The sequence below is a fragment of the Aotus nancymaae genome, unplaced genomic scaffold, assembly GCF_030222135.1.
Source record: "Aotus nancymaae isolate 86718 unplaced genomic scaffold, 86718_ANA_hifiasm-v0.15.2.pri h1tg000007l, whole genome shotgun sequence".
Classification (NCBI taxonomy): domain Eukaryota; kingdom Metazoa; phylum Chordata; class Mammalia; order Primates; family Aotidae; genus Aotus; species Aotus nancymaae.
Genome location: NW_026988418.1, coordinates 3,557,317 through 3,581,633, shown reverse-complemented (window position 1 = coordinate 3,581,633; position 24,317 = coordinate 3,557,317). Strand labels below are relative to the sequence as shown.

The 24,317-nt window shown below is 40.1% G+C and overlaps 1 protein-coding gene and 1 non-coding gene across 2 annotated transcripts in view; both read right to left on the bottom strand.

Annotated features, from left to right (window-relative positions):
* Nucleotides 1–23,744, bottom strand: part of RLF (RLF zinc finger) — a 79,564-nt gene extending 55,820 nt beyond the window's left edge. The window contains exon 1 of the mRNA XM_012439117.2: nucleotides 23,495–23,744. Coding sequence (XP_012294540.1) covers nucleotides 23,495–23,731 — 237 coding nt within the window. The 5' untranslated portion in view covers nucleotides 23,732–23,744. The remainder of the gene's footprint in view (nucleotides 1–23,494) is intronic.
* LOC135273457 (U6 spliceosomal RNA) lies at nucleotides 9,170–9,276 on the bottom strand. The gene has a single exon (XR_010341259.1). It is a non-coding gene; the product is annotated as a U6 spliceosomal RNA (small nuclear RNA).
* Nucleotides 23,745–24,317: the final 573 nt, after the last annotated feature.

The following is a 24,317-nucleotide window of genomic DNA, read 5'->3' as shown; positions in this document are numbered from 1 at the left end:
CCAAAGTGCTGGGATTACAGGCATGAGCCACCGCACCCGGCTATATCTATATTTTTATACTAGCCGTGTATGCTTAACAAAATATACATTTATTTTTTATATAGTTTATGAAAAAAATTAACATATAGGCCAAATGCCAGTTTATTGGGTTACAAAGATGGGGAGAGTCCTCTTACCACCTATTCCTCATACTGTGGCACCTGAGAAGTTACCTGGTGAGTATGGAATCTAAACCAAAAGAAAATGAAACCACAATAAAGCCTGATAAATTATATGTGTCCTATCACTAAGAATTTGTTCAAATAATGGTGGAAAGCTGGCTTACGTTCTCCCCAGACAGTGTTGAAAAATCACTGCCAAATTCATGTTTGGGGACTCTCCTTCTGGGTTCCATGGAGTTTTCTCTCTTGTTCATATATTTCTTTCTTCTCACAGCTGATTAGGTTTTGCCTATGCTAATTGGTGTATCTAGTTAAGACCTTAATTATGTATTATAGCCTAACATAAGCAGGATACAGCCATTTTCTCCCTGGAATACTCATACTGTCTGACTGGGCTAGGGAGTTCCTAACAGGCTTTTGGTTGGGGATGCGTCTATAGGCAAGTCTTTTTTTCAGAAGGTAGCTTTAACTTGAGTAAAATACATCTTATCTGAATTCGTTACCCCAGAATAATCTCTTCAAAGATTGCTAACTTCTTGTCTTTGATTTTTCTGCCTAAAGAACTACAAATAGTTAGAATAGCAGGGCAGGATTCTGCTGGATTTTCTGCACTTTAGTTTTCACATGAATGTTCCCTGTATGAGTTCTGGTAACTGTTGGCATCATCTTGATTACTTTAAAATTAAAAAAAAAAAATCTTACAAGGAAATATACCATAGACCATTATACAATATACAGTAAAAGTTATCTTAACTAATATATTGCATTATCTGATCTTTGCATACCTGAATCATTATAGTCAGTTGAGCTATTTTTAGTATACCCACCTACTCAATTAAGTATCTTGCTACTTGGTCACAGTCACTTTAGAAAAATGGGCTTCTGTAATTTCAAAAGAGCATCATGTCACCATTTAACTAAATCCCTAATTTTAATAAAATGAAAAAACTGAGTAAGATTGTAAAACTGAACCCTAAGCAATCCTGCTTCCTAGGCTCAATTAGTAGAGAGAGATGCAGAATAGATGTCTGTTAAACAAATAAGATTTCACCTAATCTCCCTTCAGAAATTTATTAAAATCTATGTTACAAAAAAATTCTGGTTTAGGTCAGTAAATTACTTACTGTCTGCACTGGCTAATCTAAGAACCAGGGAGTTTCAAAAATTTTTATTTAGTGCCAGATTTTATGTTCCTTAAAGTCAGACATTATGTCTTATCAATCTTTATAGGCCTACCACTCCTCTACCCACTTCCACACCCACAGGACATTCTCAAGTCTCACTAAATGTCTGCTGAATACGTTCACCACTTTACTCATTAGACAAATATTTTTCAATAGATTATCACACATAAAGTGCTAGATGCAGGGGATGGGGGAGACATGGGGCCTATCCTCACAGAGCTTTCAGAATGAGTCAATACAACGTGATGGCTGAAACCACACATGCAAATTAACCAACTGCTAACTAAAGTATGCAAAGAGAAGGACCTCGTGCATACAGATGGGGTTAGCTCTTCCACAATCCACCTGCCCACTTAGAATGCTCTTGCTACCAATCTAATAGCTTCTGACAGACATTCCACTAAGACTTCCACAAGTTACACAAATTTCAAAGATTCAATACTCTGTGGAACTTCCAGTTTGCTCTATACTAATTTGCACTTTTTATATTCCTAAATCTTTACCCCCTCACGTACTGGTCAAATTAAGTAGTGAGATTTCTTATCACACCCAATATAGCATACTCTTGGCATGTGAAGAATCGCTGGAATAATCAATCATCTTCATTATCACCTTTTTTTTTTTTTTTTGAGACAGTCTCACTCTATAACCTCTGGTTGATCCTCCCACTTCAGCCTCCCAAGTAGCTGGGACTACAGGTGTGAACCACTATGGCTGGCCAGGGTTTTTTTTTTTTTCAAATGGAGTCTTACCCTGTTGACCAGGTTGGGGTGCAGTGGTGCAATCTTGACTTACTGCAACCTTCACCTCCCAGGTTCAAGCGGACCCTCCCACTTCAGGCTCCCCAGTAGCTGGGAGCACAACTGTGTGCCACCAGACCTGGTTAATTTTTCTGTTTTTAGTTTTTTTTTTTTTTAATGCAAGATTAGGTTGAAAGGATTACAGCCATCCTGTTATTTGGAATGGCTGTAATCCTTTCAACCTAATCTTGCATTAAAAAAACTGGGCCAGGCAAGGTGGCTCACACCTGTAATCCCAGCACTCTGGGAGGCCGAATAGGGCAGATCACTTGAGGTTAGGAGTTCAAGACCAGCCTGGCCAACATGCTGAAACCCCATCTCTACTAAAAACACAAAAAATCAGCCGAACATGGTGGTGCATGCCTGTAATCCCAGCTACTTGGTAGGCTGAGACTGGAGAATTGCTTGAACCTGGCTAGAATTCAGTGGTTCGATCACAGCTCGCTGTAACCTCAACCTCCTAGGCTCAAGTGATCCTCTCTCCCACCCACCTCAGCTTCCTGTGTAGCTAGGACTGGAGATGTGCATCACCATTCCCAGCCAATTAAAAAAATTTTTTTGTAGGGACAGGGTCTTTTTGTTGCCCAGTCTGGCCTCAAATTCCTGGGCCTCAAGTGATCCTCCCACCCTGGCCTCTCAAAGTGCTGGGATTACAGGTGTGAGCCTCCGTACCCAGCCACAGTCTCTTATTTCTCTTTAGGAACTTAATTCACAACCAAAGAGAAAAGGGGCAATAAATGATAAAGATGATCTCCTCAGGTTCATTCTACAGAGACCAAATTAATGGACTGTTTCTTTTGTTTCAGTAAACTCACTTATTCCACAAATACCTACTATTGTAGCAGCACTGTGCTGGGAAGTAAGGATGGAGACTCTATTCCTTCAAAGGCTATGTATACTAAGGGGTCAAATATATATGTAAAAAACTAGCTCACTTAGGCACCATATTTGACTATTGTAAACATTCTTATTGAGGTGTTCTCATTCACATCCCAAGCAGATTACCCTTAGATTATTCTCTCAAGTCCTTGCTAGCTATATACCTCAACTGTCTATATTACATATTTCCATCTGGATGTCCTATTCAAATCTCAAACTCAGCATGTCCAAAACCAAACATCTTCCCAGCAAATATGCTCTTCCTCCTATGTTCCATCTGCCTCCTTTCAGGAGCCAGAGCTAAAAAACTATCTTTGAAACCACCACACCAAAGTTTGTTGATTCTTTCTCAGAAATATCTCTGTCTCCTGTCTCTATGCTTTATCTCTGTAACCACTGACCTAAAATAGGCACCCAATATCCCTCATCTAGACTGCTACAATGGTTCACTTCTCTAGGCTAAATAACCTCCAGTTTTGTATATGTGTTATAATCGCAATATGTCTGTACATTAAAAAAGTTAATGTCCAAGCAGAAAATGACTAGAAGACATTGACTAAAATGCTTATGTGGTTAGCATTAAGGTAGTAATAGGAATATGAGCAATTTTTGTTATTGTCATACTTTTCTAAACTTCTCAAGTTTCTTTAACAAGCATGACTACATTTTCAAAGGAAAAAGAAAAATCTCCCCTCACCCTCAATTCCATCTATGTTTCTCTCTACATGGTTTCAAGGAGCTTAGTAGCATCCTGATTCTTCTTTCAAACTATCAAGAAAGGAGAATTTCTTTCAGGATGGTCACATTTAATGCAAAGAATACATTCCAATTTAAATTTCACATTAGGACTAACTTTCCTAATGAAATAATGGTAGTTATATTTATTGAGCACACAGTATGGGTTAGGCACTTCCTAAGAGCTTCACAGGCCAGTAAACTTATTTAATATGCACAACTCCATAAGCTAGGTGATTTATTATCAGCCCATTTTAAAAATGAGGATCCACTGTCAAGTTGTCTTTTGGGGAATTTTTTTTTTTTTTTTTTTTTAATGAGGAAACATGAGAGATTGAGTTATTTGGCCGAAGTCATCCAATAGGTAAGTGTTGGATTCAGGATTTGAACTAGAGCCATCTGGCTCCTCGGCCCACACTTAATCACCATGCTTTCTTTATGCCTTTTCACAATTCAACTATTTTAAGTGTGCTTTTAAATTCTGCCCCCTCACCCGCAGCATCAGCTTTAATATTTTGTGTAACTTACATTCTAAAGTGACTGCTTCTGGGGAATGTTTTCCAGCAATGGCACTGACAGATATCCTGTACTTCAGAATGGTGGTGGGTCACACAAAACTGACAAAATATAGCTAGTGTTTATGTTTAAAGCTGTATGTGCCATGGCAATAGCAAGTTACACATTTTCTAATAGAGAGGGGTTTGAATTATTTCAAATTTTGCACATAAAGCAAGAAACCTTGACCTAAATTTCTCAACATGTGAAATTCCCAGAATTACACATTTCAGTAAAATGTCACTGCACTACAAGAGGTAGACTTCCAGGAGAGGGCAGCACTTGAGATGGATCTCTGAAGTATGAGCAAAAGTGAGGGAACAGGAGGACTCCAAAGAGAGAACTTGAAAAAACTCAGAAAAGATGAATAGACTAGATGACTAGAACAGATGGGAGTAAATAGTGAAGAGACTTAAATGTCAGTAATGAGGAAGCACCTCTTGATGGAGGCTTCCCATCAAGAGACTAAGCTGAGAGTGAGATGAAATGAAATGAGGAGAGAACAGCTGGTTGCTTACAATGAGAAAGTTAAGTGGCTAGAGTAAATTAAACCACCTAAGTCTTTAACATATGCTGCCCCTTTGCTCCTGCCTCATTTTCTATATTGGTTATCAGTGGTTTTTCAAGGCCAGAAATATGACTAACTTACTACTCTATCTATCTAAAGTTTTTTCACCCATCCTGATTAAATTTCACTGGATTCAGTCCATCAATCTCAGCCTACTAAGATTATTTTTAGATACTGATTCTGCCACTAGATTTAACTCTGCTTTCTAGTTTCATTTCATCTTCATTTTTAAAAAATGCCTTTTACTGTTTTGTCATAAAAGTAACATAACATTATTAAATATATATGTAAAAACAAAAATTTAATAACCCATAATACCACCACCCAGAAACAGACCACTATTAACAGGCAATACATTAAGCTTGAGGGTTTTTTTAATGCCTAAACCGAACATTTTAATAGAATCATGCTATATATCTTTCCGTTTATTGTAAAGTTTTCTTTGATGTCAGTATTTTTATGGCTGCCCAACTTTGTGTGAATATAATTTATTACCCAATTCTTTATTTATAGACATAATGGCTTCTAACTTTGCACTATTATATATAATATTAAGATGAGCACCCCATAACACTAAAATGAGCACTCCTATATCTAACTTTTCCCATGTATCCATGACAATTTTCTTAGAAAAATGTCCTATAAATGGAATTGCTGGGTGCATAATTTTTAAGGCTTTACATAGTGTCAAATTCTGCTCCAGGACATTTGTTCCAATGGACATTCCTATTATTGGTGTTAGAGAGTGACAGACTGAGGAACGGTAACAATTATTAGATATTATAATTTTAATATAATTTTTGAGGATCAGCTTAATAGAATACAATAGTTTGTTTATTCAATTTACATTATTTTCATCACTACTGCAGTTCAAAAAAATTTTTCATATATTCCTTTAATGATCTAATGTTAAAACCTAATTACTACAGTTATCCATACAGACCAACGGAATCTAATAGAAAAACCCAGAAATAAATCCTTGTATATGCGATCAAATGAAAATGATTTTCACCTAGGGTGTCAAGACCATTCAATGGGAAAAAGACAGCCTTTTCTTTTTCTTTTTTTTTTTTTGAGATGGAGTCTCGCTCTGTTGCCCAGGCTGGAGTGCAGTGGTGCAACTTCAGCTCACTGCAACCTCGACTAACTGCAACCTCCACCTCCCAGGTTCAAGAGATTCTCTTGCCTCACTCTACCAAGTAGCTAGGACTACAGGCACAAGCCCGGCTAATTTTTGTATTTTTAATAGAGAGGTTTCACCATATTAGCCAGGTTGGTCTCAAACTGGGCAGAAGACTTAAAAAGACATTTTTCCAAGGAAGATGTACAAATGGACAATAAGCACATGAAAAGATGTGAAACACCACTAATTAGGGAAATGTAAATCAAAACCACAATGAGATATGCCTTCACACCCATTAGGATGACTATTATCTAAAATAAAAGAGGTCAGGCACAGTGGCTCACACCTGTAATCCCAGCACTTTGGAAGCCAAGAAGGGTGAATCACTTGCGGTCAGGAGTTTGAGACCAGCCTGGCCAACATGGTGAAACCCCGCCTCTACTGAAAAAATACAAAAATTAGCTGGGCATGGTGGTGCATGCCTGTAGTTCCAGCTACTGGGCAGGCTGAGGCAGGAAAATCACTTGAACCCAGGAGGCAGAGGTTGCAATGAGCCAAGATCACGCCACTGCACTCCAGCCTGGGTGACAGAGCAATACCCTGTCTCAAAAAAAAAGGAAAAGAAGCGTCAGCAATGGTGTGGAGAAACAGAACCCCTGTGCATTGCCGGTAGATATGTAAAACAGTGCAGTGGTTTGGAAAACGGTATGGTGTTTCCTCCAAAAATTAAACAAATACCATACAATCCAACAATTTCATTTCTTGGTACATATCCCAAAGAAGTGACAGCAGGATCTTGAACAGATTATTTGTACACCCATGTTCATAGCAGCATTATTTACAATAGTCAAAAGGTGAAAGAAACCCAAGTGTCCATGAACAGATGAACGAACAAAAGTAGTATATCCATAACGGAATATTATTCAGTCTTAAAGGGGAAGAAAACTCTGACACATGATACAACATGAATATATCTTGAGGATACTATGTTAAGTGAAATATGGCAGTCACAACAAGACAAATACTGTACAATTTCACTTATATGGGGTACCTGGTACCTAGGAATAGTCAAATTCATAGAGACAGACGGTAGAATGACAGTTGCCAGAAGGTAAAGAAAAAGGGAATGGGCAGTAAGTATTTAATGGGTACATAGTTTCATTTTGGGAAGATGACAAAGTTCTAGAGATGGATGGATTAATGGAGTTGATGGTTGCACAACAATGTGAATGTACTTTATGCCACTAAATTGTAGACTCTGAAATGGTTAAGATTACAAATTCTATGTTATTATACTTTACCACAATAAAAGTACCAAAAAAAAAAAAAAGAGTAGAGTTAACTTTAAGTCTTGAGGTTTTAGATTAGAAATTTTCAAGAAACTGAAGTGGATAAGCATGCAAAAGGAAGACGCAGGGAGGGGGGAAGATAAATTCAAACTATCCTCCATTTCTGCACTAGCAAGCCATTATTACTAAAAGGACTGATTTACAATACTTCTTAAGTCTGGAGATTTTAAAGTTCAAGCTTTAACATTCTGGGTAAAAGTATTACAATTCTGAGGTAGTTGAGTAACAGAGGGAAATAACAGGCATCCTGTCTACAGTTTCAAATCTCTGCCCCATCAATTAATTACCAGATAACCACTCTGGGTCTCATTTTCTGAAATCAGTCAACTGAAATTGACTATCCATTTTGTACTGGTATCCTACAAAATAGCTCTTTTAAATATGGTGGTAAAGGCTGGGTGCAGTGGCTCACACCTGTAATCCTACCACTTTGGGAGGCCGAGGGGAGTAGATCACCCGAGGTCAGAAGTTCGAGACCAGCCTGGCCAGCATGGCGGAACCCTGTCTCTATTAAAATTCCAGAAATTAGCCTGCATGGTGGCACAGGCCTGTAGTCCCAGCTACTCAGAAAGCTGAGGAAAGGGAATCGCCTGAACCCAGGATGTGGAGGCTGCAGTGAGCTGAGATCAAGCCAATTCACTCCAGCCTGGGTGGCAGAGCGAGACTCCATCTCAAAAAAAAAAAAAAAAATTGTGGTTAAGCTGGATGCCAGTGACTCATGCCTGTAATCCCAGCACTTTGGGAGGCCAAAGTGGGAGGGCTGCTTCAGCTCAGGAGTTTGAGACCAGCCTGGGCAATATATCAAGACCTCATCTCTGGAAAAAAAAAAAAATGAAAAAAACCACAAAGCAAAAAAAACCATAGCAAGATCCCATCTCTACAAATAATAATAATAATAATAATAAAACAAAGACAGTTTGGGGTTCAAACTATTTTTTCAAAATGGTGGTAAAGTACATATAAAATTTGCCATCTGAACCATTTTTAAGTATACATTTCTGTGGTATTAAGTATTCAGACTGTTGTGCTACCACTTGAATATCTACCCACTGACCTTCTGTCATCTTATGAAGCTGAAACTCTGAACTTATTAAAAAATAACTCCCTATTCTCCGCTCTCCAGTCCTTGGCAACCACTATTCTGTTTCGTGTCTCTATGTGCAATATAGCTTTCATAGTATTATATTTTGTTTGAAAACGCAACATAAGAGTGTGGTATTGGCATAAGAGTAGACAAATAGATCAATGAAACAGAACAAAATCCAAAATGAGACTCACACATGCATGGCTAATTTTCAATAAGGTGCAAAGGCAATTCAGTGGAGAAAGGATAGCTTTTTTCAACAAACGGTGCTGCAATTTTTTTTTTCCCAGCAAAAACTCTTTACTCATCCCTTCATCACGTGACAGTTGGCCTTGAATAGTTACAGTGACAGAGCAGCTCCTGCCTCTCAGAACTCTAAGCAGACATTCCAGAGCTCACAGATCAGTGCCCTACCAATTGCTACCCCAGAAGCTCCAGGGAGACGGGTAGTCTGGAGGAGGGGGTGCTGCAGGAACTCCCAGCAGGCAGTGGGGCCGGGCTTTGCAGGTACCCAGGATGCAATTTTTAAAAAAATCACTCATATATATGGCTATAGATATACCTATATAATACTATTATATATCTATCTATAGCTAAATATATGAGTGTTTTCAATTTTATTTTTTTGTGAGCCAAAGATTTTTTTTTTTTCTTTCTGAGCCAAAGATTTATCTGTTCATTTCTTGCATTTGAAGTACTCTTCAATGATCTCCTTGGCCAGAGACTCCCTGAAAAATATAAAATGCTTCAAGAATTTGCATGTCATCCTTACACAGGGGCCATCCTAATCTTCTCTGTATTGTTCCAATTTTAGTGTATATGATGCTGAAGCAAGCACGAGTGATTTTTTAAAAAGTTCTTGGCCGGGCGTGGTGGCTCAAGCCTGTAATCCCAGCACTTTGGGAGGCCAAAGCGGGTGGATCACGAGGTCAAGAGATCAAGACCATTCTGGTCAACGTGGTGAAACCCCGTCTCTACTAAAAATACAAAAAATTAGATGGGCATAGTGGCGCGTGCCTGTAATCCCAGCTACTCAGGAGGCTGAGGCAGGAGAATTGCCTGAACCCAGGAGGCGGAGGTTGTGGTGAGCCGAGATCGTGCCATTGTACTCCAGCCTGGGTAACAAGAACAAAACTCCGTCTCAAAAAAAAAAAAAAAAAAAAAAGTTCTTTAGATATACCTATATCTATATCTAAAAAACTTTCCATCCATCCCTCACACCATATATACAAATTAATTCCAAATGAATCATAGACCTAAATGTAAAACCTAAAACTATACAATCTCCAGAAGAAAACATAGCAGAACAACTTTGTAGTATTGGATTAGACAGATTTTTTTAGATATAACAGGAAAAGCACAATCTACAAAAGAAAAAGTTAATAAACTGAACTTTATTAAGATTAAGAATTTATGTGTTTAGAAATACACTGTTAAGGCTGGGTGCAGTGGCTCATGCCTATAATCCCAGTACTTTGGGAGGCCGAAGCAGGCAGATCACTTGAGGTTAGAAGTTCAAGACCAGCCTGGCCAACATGGCGAAACCCCATCTCACCTAAAAATACAAAAAATAGCCGTGTGTGGTGGTGGGCGCCTGTTCCCAGCTATTCAGGAGTCTGAGGCAGAACAATTGCTTGAACCTGGGAGGCAGAGTTTGCAGTAAGCCAAGATCACGCTACTGCACTTCAGCCTAGGCTACAAAATGAGACTCCATCTCAAAATAAATAAATAAATAAAATTTCAAAAACAAATAAAAAAGAAAGAAAGACACTATTAAGAGAATAATAAAGAGAAAGCACAACCTAGGGAGAAAATCTTTGCAAAGCATGTATCAGAAACACAAACACAACACCTCTCAAAACTCAACAATAAGAAAACAATTATTTTTTAATAGCAAAGATTTGGACACTTCATCAAAGATCTAAGGATGCCAAACAAGCATATGAAAAGATGTGTGACAAAAGTCATTAGGGTCAGGCTCAGTGGCTCACAACTGTAACCCCAGCATTTTGGGAGGCCAAGGCAGGAGGATTGCTTGAGACAAGCAGTTCGAGACCAACCTGGACAACAGGACGAAATCCCACCTCTACAAAAAATACAAAAAAATTAGCCAGGTGTGGTGATGCAACCCTATGGTCCCAGCAATTAGGCTGTGGTGGGAGAATCACCTAAGCCTGGGAGGCAGAGGCTGCAGTGAGCCAAGATCATACCACTGCAGCCTGGATGACAGAGTGAGACCCTGTCTCAAAATTTTAAAAAGTCATTAGGGAAATGCAAATTAGAATCACAATGATCTAACAGTGATTTTAGAGTGGCTAAAATGAAAAAAAATACTGACCACACCAAGTGTTGGTAAGGAGGTAGAAAACTAGAACTCTCATACACTGTTGATGTGAATGTAAAATAATACAACTACTCTGGAAAACCTGTTAGGTGACCCAGTCATTCCACCTAGGTATTTACCCAAAAGAAAAGAAAAAGCATTTGTCCACACAAAGACTTACACACAAAATGTCCATAGCAGCTTGATTTGTAGTAGCCAAAAGCTAGAAACAATCCAAATGTCTATCAATAGGTAAATAAACAAATCATGATATATCCATACAATAAATACTCATCAATAAAATAAGAGACTATATGATTATAGCATTTATATAAAATTATTAAAAATGCAATCTAATTTATAGAGACAGCAGATCGGTAGTTGAATGGGGATGGAAGGGTATGTATACAAGAGGGTAAGAAAGGGAATACAAAGCAGTAGGAAGAAACTTCTAGGGATGATGGATATCATCATAACAATGATGGTTTCATGGATATTAAGATATGCCAAAGCTCACCAAATTGTACATTTTTCTTTTTTTGAGATGGGGTCTTGTTCTGTTGCCCAGGATGGAGTGCAGTGTTGCAATCTTGGCTCACTCCAACCTTGGCTTCTCAGGTTCAAGAAATCCTCCTGCCTCAGCCTCCCAAGTAGAATGAGAATTTTTTTTTTTGAGTCGAAGTCTCACTCTGTTGCCCAGGCTTGAGTGCAACAGCACAATCTTGGCTCACTGCAACCTCCACCTCCTGGGTTCAAGCAATTCTCCTGCCTCAGCCTCCAGAGTAGCTGGGATTACAGGCACCCATCACCAAGCCCAGCTGATTTTTGTATTTTTAGTAGAGACAGGGTTTCACAATATTGGCCAGGCTGGTCTCGTGGCCAGGCTTGTCTTGAATTCCTGACCTCGTAATCCGCTTGCCTCAGCCTCCCAAAGTGCTGGGATTACAGGCGTGAGCCACCATGCCCGGCCAGAATGAGAATTTTAAGTGAAATCTCCTAAATTCAAATCTACACATATGTTCTCCATTTCACATGACAATAAAAGACAAGATTGATCCAGATGTGATGTTTAATCCACATTTACTGTTAGAACTTAATGGGATCATCTGCTCTAGATTTAACTTTTTTTCCCCCCAGGACAGAGTCTTGGTTCTCCTGCTCAGGCTGGAACGCAGTGGCACAAACAAAGCTCACTGTAACCTCAAACTCTTCAGTTCAAGGGATTTCCTGCCTCAGCCTCCCAAATAGCTAGGACTCCAGGTTCCCACCACAATGCCCAACTAACTTTTAAAAAGTTTTTGTAGAGACAAGGTCTCAATACATTGCCCAGTCTTGGTCCTGAACTCCTGGCTTCAAGAGCTCTTCTCACCTTGGCCTCCCAAAGCACCGGGATTACAGGTGTGAGCCACTGTGCTTCACCCCTTGATTTAACATTTTCATCGACAAAGTCCTTTAAAGGCTGAAATTGGGCTTGACACAGTGGCTCACGCCTGTAATCCCAGCACTTGGGAGGCCGAGGTGGGTAGATCACGAGGTCAGGAGTTCAAGACCAGCCTGACCAACATGGCGAAACCCCGTCTCTATAAAAAAAAAAAAAAAAAAATGAAACCAAGATTTCACTACAAAGGAAAAAGCCAAATAAAGACAGCGAGCATAACTAATGCAAATACTTTCAGTTCTAATCAGTAGTTTCCACTGGGATGGGCATTTATCCTAGAGGGGCAAATGATAATCCATCAGGTAGCAGGAATATAATATTAATACTTATATTCAAATGAGTTTTTTAAAATCTCACCCCTTTTATGTATTTCTGTATCTGTTTTATATAATATATAGGTATGGTACAAATAAAACATATTTGTAAAAAGATATTAATTTATTTCGATAAGAATATGTAAGACAAATGTTTAGAGATGACTTAGAAAATAAATCTCTAGCAGCAGAGCACAGTGGCTCACGCCTGTAATCCCAGCACTTTGCAAGGCCGAGGCGGGCAGATCACCTGAGGTAAGGAGTTCGAGACCAGCCTAGCCAACATGGCGAAACCCTGTCTCTACTAAAGTACAAAAATTAGCCAGGCACAGTGGCGAGCGCCTGTAATCCCAGCTATTCAGGAGAGTGAGGCAGGAGAATCACTTGAACCCGGAAGGTGGAGGTTACAGTGAGCCAAGATCGCACCACTGCACTCCAGCCTGGGTGACAAAAAAAAAAAAATCTTGGCCGGGCGCGGTGGCTCACGCCTGTAATCCCAGCACTTTGAGAGGCTGAGGCGGGTGGATCACGAGGTCAAGAGATCGAGACCATCATGGTCAACATGGTGAAACCCCGTTTCTACTAAAAATACAAAAAATTAGCTGGGCATGGTGGCGCGTGCCTGTAATCCCAGCTACTCAGGAAACTGAGGCAGGAGAATTGCCTGAACCCAGGAGGTGGAGGTTGCGGTGAGCCGAGATCGCGTCATTGCACTCCAGCCTGGGTAACAAAAGCAAAACTCCATCTCAAAAAAAAAAAAAAAAAAAAAAATCTTTAGCAAACATTTTTCAATAGAATTATATAATTTTGGAGCAGAATCAAACCTTAAAGAACATCTTATTTAGACAGCAATATAAGGCCCCTTGCAAATAACAAGATGACATGCCCCAAGGTCATACATCCATTTGGTTACTGTATTTGAAAACATAAAGGTCACAATATTGATTGATTAACAGACTGACTGACTGACTGAATGACGGAGTCTTGCTCTGTTGCCACGTTGGAGTGCAGTGGCCCGATCTCAGCTCACTGCAACCTCCATCTCCTGGGTTCGCATGATTCTCCTGCCTCAGCTTCCCGAGTAGCTGGGACTACAAGCATGGGCCACCATGTCCAGCTAATTTTTTTTGTATTTTTAGTAGAGACAGGGTTTCACCATGTTGGCTAGGATGGTCTCAATCTCCTGATCTCATGATCTGCCCACCTCAGCCTCCCAAAGTGCCGGGATTACAGGCATGAGCCACCTCGACCGGTCCTATTTATTTATTTTTTTGAGACGGAGTCTCACTTTGTCGTCTAGGCTGGAGTGCAGTGGTGCGATCTTGGCTCACCACAACCTCTGCCACCTGGGTTCAAGCGATTCTCTTGTCTCAGCATCCCGAATAGCTGTTATTACAGGTGTTGCCGACTGCGCCTGGCTAATTTTTATAGTTTTAGTAGAGATGGGGTTTCACCACCTTGGCCAGGCTGGTCTTGAACTCCTGACCTAGTGATCCACCCACCTCGACCTCCCAAAGTGCTGTTATTGCAGGCATGAGCCACTGCACCTAGCCAGACCACAATATTTTTTAAAGTTAGCTAATGGAAAGCACTGCGGTCTTTCTAGTTATTCAGCTATGATTTAGTCTTCCAGAGTCTAGAAGCATTGACTATAAGAGATCAATAAATGATCAATAAATGACTACACTGACAAACCTCTCACAGAGCCATAATCAATCACAAAAGTGTATCATACATTCCAATGGCTTCAGGTTAGGCTATAGTTCTAATTGTAATTCTCTGGACATGTTCTGCTTCACGAGAACCTCGAAGAGACCTGAAATCTCAAGATGACATGATCAGCCTGGCACAGTGGCACACACCTGTAATTCCAGCACTTTGGAAGGCCAAGGTGGGTAGATCACTTGAGGCCAGAAGTCTGAGACCAGCCTGGCCAACATAGCAAAACCCCGTCTCTACTAAAAACACAAAGAATTAGCTGGGTGTGGTGGCGTACACCTGTAATCCCAGCTACTCGGGAGGCTGAGGCATGAAAATCTCTTGAATCCAAGAAGCAGAGGTTGCAGTGAGCAGAGATTGTGACACTGCACTCTAACCTAAGCGGCAGAGTGAGACTCAGTCTCAAAAAAAAAAAAAAAGTGAGTTTATATGGTACTTTCACTATCTAATTCATCTATTTGTAAATCTTGTTTTAAGTTTCTAGAATGAGCATCCACTAGTTTTGAGTCACGAAAACTAAAATATTTATGCTTGTTTCATTACTTTAGGATACTACCTTATGTATTTTAAACATATATCTGGAAAAAAAGCAATGGAATCACAAAAATATGCCTATTTTATAAAATTATATATCACAAAAATGCAATTCCCAAGCAAGGATATACATTTTATCATATCCAATAATAATTCATATAACAAATGTCCACATTAATATGAAATTGTTGTGCTAGCTAATGTGACACACTCAGGTTGTTTCCTTGGGCGTAGTACTGAGAAATCAGGCTGGGAGTGGTGGCTCAAACCTCTAATCCCAGTGTCTTGGGAGGCTTAAGTGGGAAGATCACCTAAGGTCTCAAGTTCAATACCAGCCTGGGCAACACAGTGAGACCCTGTCTCTACAAAAATTATTTTAAAATTAGCTGAGTACTGTGGCATGTACCCATAGTCCTAGATATTTGACAGGCTGGGGTGGGAAGATCACTTGAGCCTAAGAGTCTGAAGCTACAGTAAGCTGTGATTGCACTACTGCACTCCAGTCTGGGCAAGAGAGTAAGATCCTGTCCTCTAAATTAAAAAAAAAAAAAAAAAAAATCCATCAGATCAAATGTTTGCACCATAAGCTGCTAGATCCAAATAGTAATAGTAATATTCATGACAAGAATGGCATTCAAAAAGACAGTAATCGGATGCAGCACAAAAGTGAAGAGAAACAAACAAATAAATACATTAGTAATCCCCGGCTAGCTACATTGCAGCAATATAGGTAAACCTGTAAGAATAAACCTTGACTCAAGATACGTCTGAAATATGATTCATTCTCAACTTTCCCCAAATTATAATACACTAAAATATTTTTCATATGTAACTATACACATAATTTAATCCCTGCAAAAACTTTGGAGGGGAAATTTTTTCATAAAAAGCTCAGCTGGTTTTACAAATAAATTTTAGCAAGTAGGCTAAATGAGGAATCCACAAATGGCGAGAACCAACTGTATATTCAAAGAACTGAAGGAAACATGCCCAAAGAATTAAAGGAGGCCAGGTGAAGTGGTACACACCTGTAATCCCAGCACTTTAGGAGGCTGAGGAGGGAGGATCACTTGAGCTCAGCAGTTTGAAACCAGCTTGGGCAACATGGTGAAACCCCGTCTCTACAAAATACAAAAATTAGCAGGGCATGGTGGTATGCCTGTAGTCCCAGCTACTAGAGAGTCTGGGTTGGGAGGAATGGCTAAGCCTGGGAGGTTGAGGCTAACAAAGCTACAATGAGCTGTGATTGCACCACTGCACTCCAGTCTGAGTGACAAAGCAAGACCCTGTCTCAGAAAAACATACACACACACACACAAACACACACACACACACAACAAACAAACAAAGAGCTTACAATCATATTTTAGGCTAAAACTAATTAAAACTCTGTGGCAGGCAGAAAGACAAGGCAACCACCTCTTCACCTTGCTTTACTATAGTGAGAAAAAAAAAAAAAAGCATGTGACTCTTGAGCTGATAAAGGCTTTAGAATACGGCAAAACGTTTCAGACCTGATAAGTCTGGAAAATGCTGCACAATACCTAATGTCTCTCTTGGAAATTCACAATGATATTTTTTTCTTTTTTTCTTTTTTTTGAGACAGAGTTTCGCTCTTGTTACCCAGGCTGGAGTGCAATGGCGCGATCTCGGCTCACCGCAACCTCTGCCTCCTGGGTTCAGGCAGTTCTCCTGCCTCAGCCTCCTGAGTAGCTGGGATTACAGGCACACACCACCATGCCCAGCTAATTTTTTGTATTTTTAGTAGAGACGGGGTTTCACCATGTTGACCATGATGGTCTCGATCTCTTGACCTCGTGATCCACCAGCCTAGCCTCCCAAAGTGCTGGGATTACAGGCTTGAGCCAGATATTTTTTTCTTTTTTTGAGATGGAGTCTCGCTCTGTCGCCCAGGCTGGAGTGCAGTGGTGTGATCTTGGCTCACCACAACATCCGCCTCCTGGGTTCAAGCAATTCTCCCGCTTCAGCCTCCCGAGTAGCTGGAATTACAGGCATGTGCCACCATGCCTGGCTAATTTTTGTATTTTTAACAGAGATGGGGTTTCTCCACATTGATCAGGCTGGTCTCGAACTTCCAACCTCAGATGATCCGCCCGCCTTGGCCTTCCAAAGTGCTGGGATTACAGGCATGAGCCATGGTGCACGGCCAACACATTATTTATATGAAATTTAATGCATTTTATGTGAAACATTTTATTATATTATAAAAATGAAGTTCTCTTAGGCGATCAAGATACAAAGAACAATAAGGTGTGGTCCCTGCTGGGAAACAGGATAAACTGGTTGACAAAAAATGTCTCCTTCCTTCTTGGCCGGGCACAGTAGCTCACACCTGTAATCCCAGCACTTTGGGAGGCCAAGGTAGGCAGATCACTTGAGGCCAGAAGTTCGAGACCAGCCTGGCCAATATGGCGAAACCCTGTTTCTACTAAAAATACAAAAATTAGCTGGGCGTGGTGGCACACACCTGTAGTCCCAGCCACTCTGAAGGCTGAGGCACAAGAATTCTTTCAACCCAGAGGCGGAGGTTGCAGTGGGCTGAGAGATCTCACCACTGCACTCCAGCCTGGGCAACAGAGCCAGACTGTCTCAAAAAAAAAAAATTATCTTTCTATCTATTCATTATTTATTGAGACAAGGTCACACTCTGTCACCCAAACTAGAGTACAATGGCACAAATACAGCTTACTGCAGGCTCAACCTCCTGGACTCAAGCGATCCTCCTGGGCTTAAGCAATCCTCCTGCGTCAGTCTCCTGAGTAGCTGGGATCACAGGTATGCGCTACCACATCTGGCTAATTTTAAAGTTTTTTTGTAGTGACAAGGCCTCACCACATTGCCCAGGCTGTTCTTGAACTCCTGGGCTCAGGTGATCCTCTCACTTTGGCCTCCCAAAGTGCTGGCTGGGATTATAGGCGTGAGCCACCACAGCTGGCCAAATGTCCCTAATTCTTGATAAAGACAGTTAAGACTTGTTTATTACTCCTAAAAATTTTAAGGGGAGGCGCAGGAAAGGGAGGAGAAAAAGATCAACAAATATTTAGTGAGTACCCATTGAGTTTTAGAGACTAGGCACTAGGTAAATAAAAGCCAACACCTTCATGGTACTTACATGCCAGTTGGGGAGACTGACATATCAGATTAATAGTGATCTGAAGAAAAATAAAGCAGTATTTAAGGAGGTGGAAGGCAATGGGGAAGTGCTATTTTAGATAAGACAGTCAAAGGTCACTGGGAATGGTGACAAGTGTCTAGACCTGAATGAAAATAAAATGTTTCAGCCTTTGCAGTCTTATAGTAAGTTGTTTTTTCTATTTTGTTTATTTTTTTATTTTATTTTTATTTTTTTAAGAGACAGGGTTTCTTCATATTTGGTCAGGCTGGTGTCGAACTCCCGACCTCAGATGATCCGCCTGCCTTGGCTTCCCAAAGTGCTGAGATTACAGGCGTTGAGCCACCACGCCCAGCCTCTATTCTGTTTTTATCAACACTATTCTGAAGAGTATGATCTATGGAAGAAACAGGAACCACTAGAAGCCACAGTACACAGTAAGAGACAAGACGGTACCACAGTAAACGACAGCAACCAAAGTTTTCACTGCTCCACGGGTCACATTTACACTATGTTTTTGCCACGTATATTACAAAGCTAGCTTTTGCTATGATAACTACTTGTCACATAGTTTCTATTTAGACATCACTAAAAAGAAGGCAACACAAGAAGAGATGCTAATGCATTAAAAACTTGAAATATATGAAAGAGGTAAGGCTCAAGAGCCTTTGTGGCCATCAACCTCAAGGTAAAGAGACTGATTATCCCCATCTTGACATCTCCAAACGATCATCCTATTAGGTAGCTAACTCTTTCTCAATACTAGGCCTCTCATTTTCTCTCTGCATCAATGTTATTCCTCACTGGACACATGTAAATATTTACATTATTATATCAATGCAGGCTTAAGTTGATAAGTAATGTCTCCAAGAAATGGCCAAAAGCTCCTATCTTGTTCCTTTATAGTAATTTCTCGTGGTCAAATTATTTTTTACATACTAGATTTTACATTAGGTGTTCCCCCTAAAGTACTGTTTTAAGTGTATCTCATGAGTGTATCATGAAATCCCTACAATACAATTGATACAACAAATTAGTTTTGTGTGCCAGGCATTGTACTAATTGCTAGGTACTAAGTATACAAAAAAGAATAAACAAGATTCCTGTTCTTGTTGACTTAGAAGTCAATACAAAAGACAAACATGGAAACAAATTATTTAGGCACCATGTTTATGTACAAGAAGCTAATAGAATACCTTGGTGAAACAATCACCTAATTAATTCTGCCACTGAAATCAGAAAAAGCTTCTGAAAGACCACAATATTTGAGCCAGGTCTTGAAGAATAAATAGGCGGATGGGGGAAAGGAAGATCTTGGGTTATTCAGGCAGAGTGAGAAATGGACACAGTGGTGAAGGTGGGATCAAACAAAATTTTTTTAATGAGGCTGGAAAAATGGGAGTTGGTGATCCAGATTATAAAGGCTTTGTATGCCAAGCTAATAAGTTTGAACTTTATCTTGCCTTTGGGGGGAAAAAAGCCATTGAGGTATTTTAGGGAATAAAGTGACTAAAAAGATTATATTCATAATTTAGAAAGAACACAAAGATGAACTGTAGATAATGCCAGTCAGAAGGCAAGAGATCAGTGAAGAGGTTGCTGCAATAGGAGAAAGCCTGAACGAAGACAGTGACAGCAATAAAATTAAGAGTTAAAACTATAGGTATGTATAAAGCATCAAAAAAAAAGAAAAAATCCCAAACAAATAAAAGGACACCTATCTGACGAATCAGGAAAAGCTTCACAGAAAGGATGACATTTATATTGGGTTGTAAAGAAGGAAAATCTCCCATGCAGAAAATGAGAGAACAGCACAATGAAAGGGAAAGACATGACCTGAGATCTTGTTAACGTAGTTAATATGTTAACTGGATCTTGAAAAGACAAAAGAAAATTAAAATCATCTTTCCCAAAATAATGTACTTGGAAACTCACAGACAAAATTTTAATCACAGGAATAACTTCAATCACACTTTGGTCCATGGACTGACTCCAAGTAAAGAACTCCTGAATACGAGTAAACAGTTGAACTCGGGTGATGGGACTGACAAGGGGAGGACTGAAAAGCATGTTGAGACCAAGGTTGTGAAAACTTTTTACTATAAAACAAGAAATTTGGATAACACAGACAATTCTGGAGGTTTTTTTTTAAAATAGAGATTTTCTATTAAGTCCTTACAACAATGAATTTGCATATAAAACCTAAGTACTATTATCCATTTGCAAAAGAATTAAGGTTTAAAGAAAATAACAAGATCACACAACTATTTCAATAGTGGAGCCAGTACATCCTATCTGACTCAGAGCTCTTGTACTCCATCACTAATCTACAAAAAATGAAAATTTTTGTGTAGTACATACTTATTTTAACCATTAAAAATCTATGAAGTCAGTCTTGAACCTAAAAGTGTCTCATATAAACATGGTTTATCATAAAATTACTTTGCCTAGTATTCTCAAAGTGTAATCATATAATCACTCAATAATTTCAATTTTGATAATGCAGTTTACTAAAAAAAAAATCTTCAAATTTTGTGTTACAAATAGACACACCAATTGTAAAACTTAAGGAACCTTGGTTCCCAAAATACAGTAAAAACTTGAGAAGACATCATCAATTTTTCAGGAAAACAAAGAAAGACTGTTTTCTAAAGTTAATCTTATCCACACTGCCTGGCAGTGGTTTCAGAAAAGGAACTGAAGGAAAGAGAAAAAACAAACCACATCCCATAGTTACTTAATACAAATTTTCACTGAATACAATTTGACCTAAGTATCATTTTCTTAGTAACTATTACTTTTAGAATTTCATTTTATCATCTTCACAAACTTATGAAAATTGAAAATATGCCCAGCAGGAGACAAGCTTCTCTATTCACTCTTATGTTGGTTTATTTCTTGATTTGGTGCAACTCCAAAGATAGAGCCATTTCTTTTAAGTACTGCAAGAGTTGGAGAGAATATGGTCCCAGCATGTTGCAAAAGGGATCTACGTGGTACAATCTAAGTCTCTAGGACAACATTTCTAACTAAATAACTGATGAAAATACATTTGTAGTATGAAGCATCCTATAAGCAAGGGTCAGGCCTTTATAATAATGTAAAGATACCTACTACCTATCTTTATATATTACGTGCTCCTCTCCTAGAGTGCAAGAATCCTGTCTTAGGTTCCCATCTTCAGAACTGTCACACAATCAGTGTTCCTTAAGTGAATGAACATATCTTATTCTTCCTTTCAGATGTGAAACCAAGAGCTTGTCAACAAAATTTATTGATGGTGAAATGTATCTGCTTCTTCATACAATTTTTACTTTTTCTGTATCTTGTCATCAAGGACACAGTTGATCTTACCTGTACTAGGAAAAATGTGTCAAAAATATGACAAATTTTGTGAAAACTTGTACACAAACTTTCTATTCTACTGTTTGTATAAAGCATTATAAGGAGATAAAGGTCAGAAAACAAGATATAGTTTTGCAGACATGGTTGCCCAAGGTTATTAGCTAAGAAGTGGTAAAGTCACAATCAAGACCCAGCAAACTCCCAACTTCATGTGCTTTCTATTACAATACAATGTTACAGGAATATCTGTTCTCAATTCATTTATTAGTCTACAAAACATTTTTTGGAAAAATTTTAGGCAAAAAAAAAAAAAAAAACCTTCATAGAAAAGACTAATTGCACATGCTTTCTCTTAAAAATTCTTCTGGGCCATCACATCTCTGATGTCACCAAGACTCAAAACATTAAAATATTACGTTAAATAAAACTGCAATTGCACGCACTAGACATAAAGCAGAATAAACATATATGTGATCCTTTGACAAGCTTCATTCTGACTGCTTACATTCATTCTTGTCATCTTTCCAAGGAGACAACTCAAGCTTAGAAGCCTTACCCAAAACCCCAGTTGTTTTCCCGCACCATCCACCTCCTTCAATTAGTTTCCCCTTCTCCACACCATTCTGGGTCCTTATCAATCTCTACCTTTGGCACTGGGATGCTTTCCCCACCCCAGACCTTCACATGACTCATTTTCATTCTTGCAGCCCAGAGAGTCTACTATCTAAAGTGGCCTCTCCCAGTTACTTCTTCCTAAGCACATATTACAATTTATAATTAACCTTTTTACTTATTTTTACTAGCGAATTGTCTTTCCCATCAGGATATCCCATGAGGGCTCTCTCCACACCATTGTCTCTACAACACCTTCTTTTCCATCATTACCAAAACCGCACTGGAAATACTGTCATTCCTACCTCCCGTAAGTAAGTTCATCAAGGCTAAGTGGTGTCTTATTCATGTTTCCCCAGCACTTGGTATAGTCCCTGGCACCATCCTATGAAGTCAGTAAAAATTTGTAAAATAAATTAGCTTACTAAACAAGGATGATTACTACTAAGGAAGCAGAGAACACCACATTAACATTTAATAGTACAAGGCAACGTTGCAGGTTGTACACACAAACACTGGAGTGGTACAATGTATGGAAAAGATTAGTAAGGACAAAATTCCATTCAAAGAGATGAGGTGCTTTCTGCCTCGGCAGAGACAGGGAAGAAGAGCAATCAAGCAAGCTAACTTTTATTCTACTCCGGACCAACAGAACAAACTGGCCCCCAAAATTTTTCAGCACACTCGACTACTTATTAAGACTCCAAGTACCAACATACTACGATTATTTTGCATTTTCTAAGGTACAACAGATGAGGAGCAGAGGGGTGCCTCTGACACCTGATAGAACAAACATGGAAGTAGAAATAATAATGGCAAATATTTATATTTGTAAAAGACTTGAAAACATACAGAAAAATTTCAGAGTGGTCATGGAGACTAAACACAACACACCCATAAATATGTAATCATAGGTTAGGACCCACCATGGCACAGAAGTGATCATACGACTGCCAAAAGAGGCCACACTCTACATCTCTCTTCCCAACCTCTTCTACTCAAAGAGTCAGCCTTATTCTTGGTAGCACAATCGTCTCAAAGGAATACAGAAAAGACGAAAAAACGACCTAAAAGTTAAAAAAAAAAAAAAAGCAAAAACCAAACAACCAACCAGCTCTGCAATCCCTCATGAGAAAGCCCTAGACGCCTTTCGAGGCCAACCGTCATACCTTTTAGAAGCCCAGAATATGTTAACTCCAAAAATAAGTCTCTGGCCCCAACACACCTCTCTGAATTATTCAGAAAAATCCAGGTTTACCAGTTCGGAGATACGCACTCCACTCAAAAAAGGATGTGCCGGCAGGGACAAGCAATCAATCCCTCAGGGGGCAGTGGCGCTCCAACCACCCGGCCAGGACACAGGCAACGGCGACAGGGCACAGCCCTTCCAGGGACCCGCCGGAACCCTCCGGGATCTCAGTAAGGCTCAGAGCAACCCGCCCCAACGGTGGCCAAAGTCGGGCAGTGGCGGAGGGGGGCCAGCGGTAGAGCTTCGGAGCTGGGCCTTCCCGGCCCGGGGGCGCGGCGAGTCACAGAGGTGGCGCCTTTCAGTCCGGACCTGGCTGCTGCAGAGGATCCAGGGCCTCTTTCCCTGACTTCCCCACCCCGCTGCCCTCATCCAGCCAGTCAGCCCCTCACCTGGCAGAAGCTCCGGCAGTAGTTCAAAGATGAAACCTCCGACACCTCTTGCTCCCTCAGCTCTGTCTCCAGCTGCCACAGACACGGCCGCAGTCCCGAGGCTCCAGGCGCTGGAGATGCGGGGAGATGACCCCGAACCATGGACTCAGTATCGGCTCCATCTCCGGCTCCCGCTACCGCCGGAGCCTCAGCCCCAGCCCCGGCGACAGCGGCGTCGTCTCCCTTTCCGTCCGCCATCTTCCCACGGCCCACCAGCGCGTAGGCAACCAAGCCACGTGACTCAGCCCTGGCCCCGCCCCCGGCCGCCCGCGCACTGTGACGCACTCCCTAGCGACACTGGCGCCAGCCTGATTCCGTCACACGGACTCCGGGTGCGCCTCCTTTCAGTGGCCAACGCATCACCAGTCTTGACAACAGCCTAGCAACAACTAGCTAGAGGCTATGCCCACCTAGACTCCTTTGTGGTCATAGAATCACTGAGCCAGAAATGCCTGTAGAGCAATCTAGATATGAGGAGGACGACATTGGAACTGCGATCTGAAGGGACCAGAGGAAGGTAGACCTGAAAGGAACACAGAGAAAGGCATCTCTTGTAGAAAGAAAATAAGTAAAGATTGTGAGGCTGAAATGAAGAGTAACATCAAGGGAACTTGGTTTATGATAAAGATGGCATTGTTTCCAAAAGGGAAATAAATAATTAGATTTTACCTCAAACCATATCCAAAAATAAAGCCGAGATGGATTAAAGACCTCAAAACATTTTCAGAAAATGAAAATAGCTTTATAATATCAAAAATAGGGAGGATTTATTTTATTTATTTAT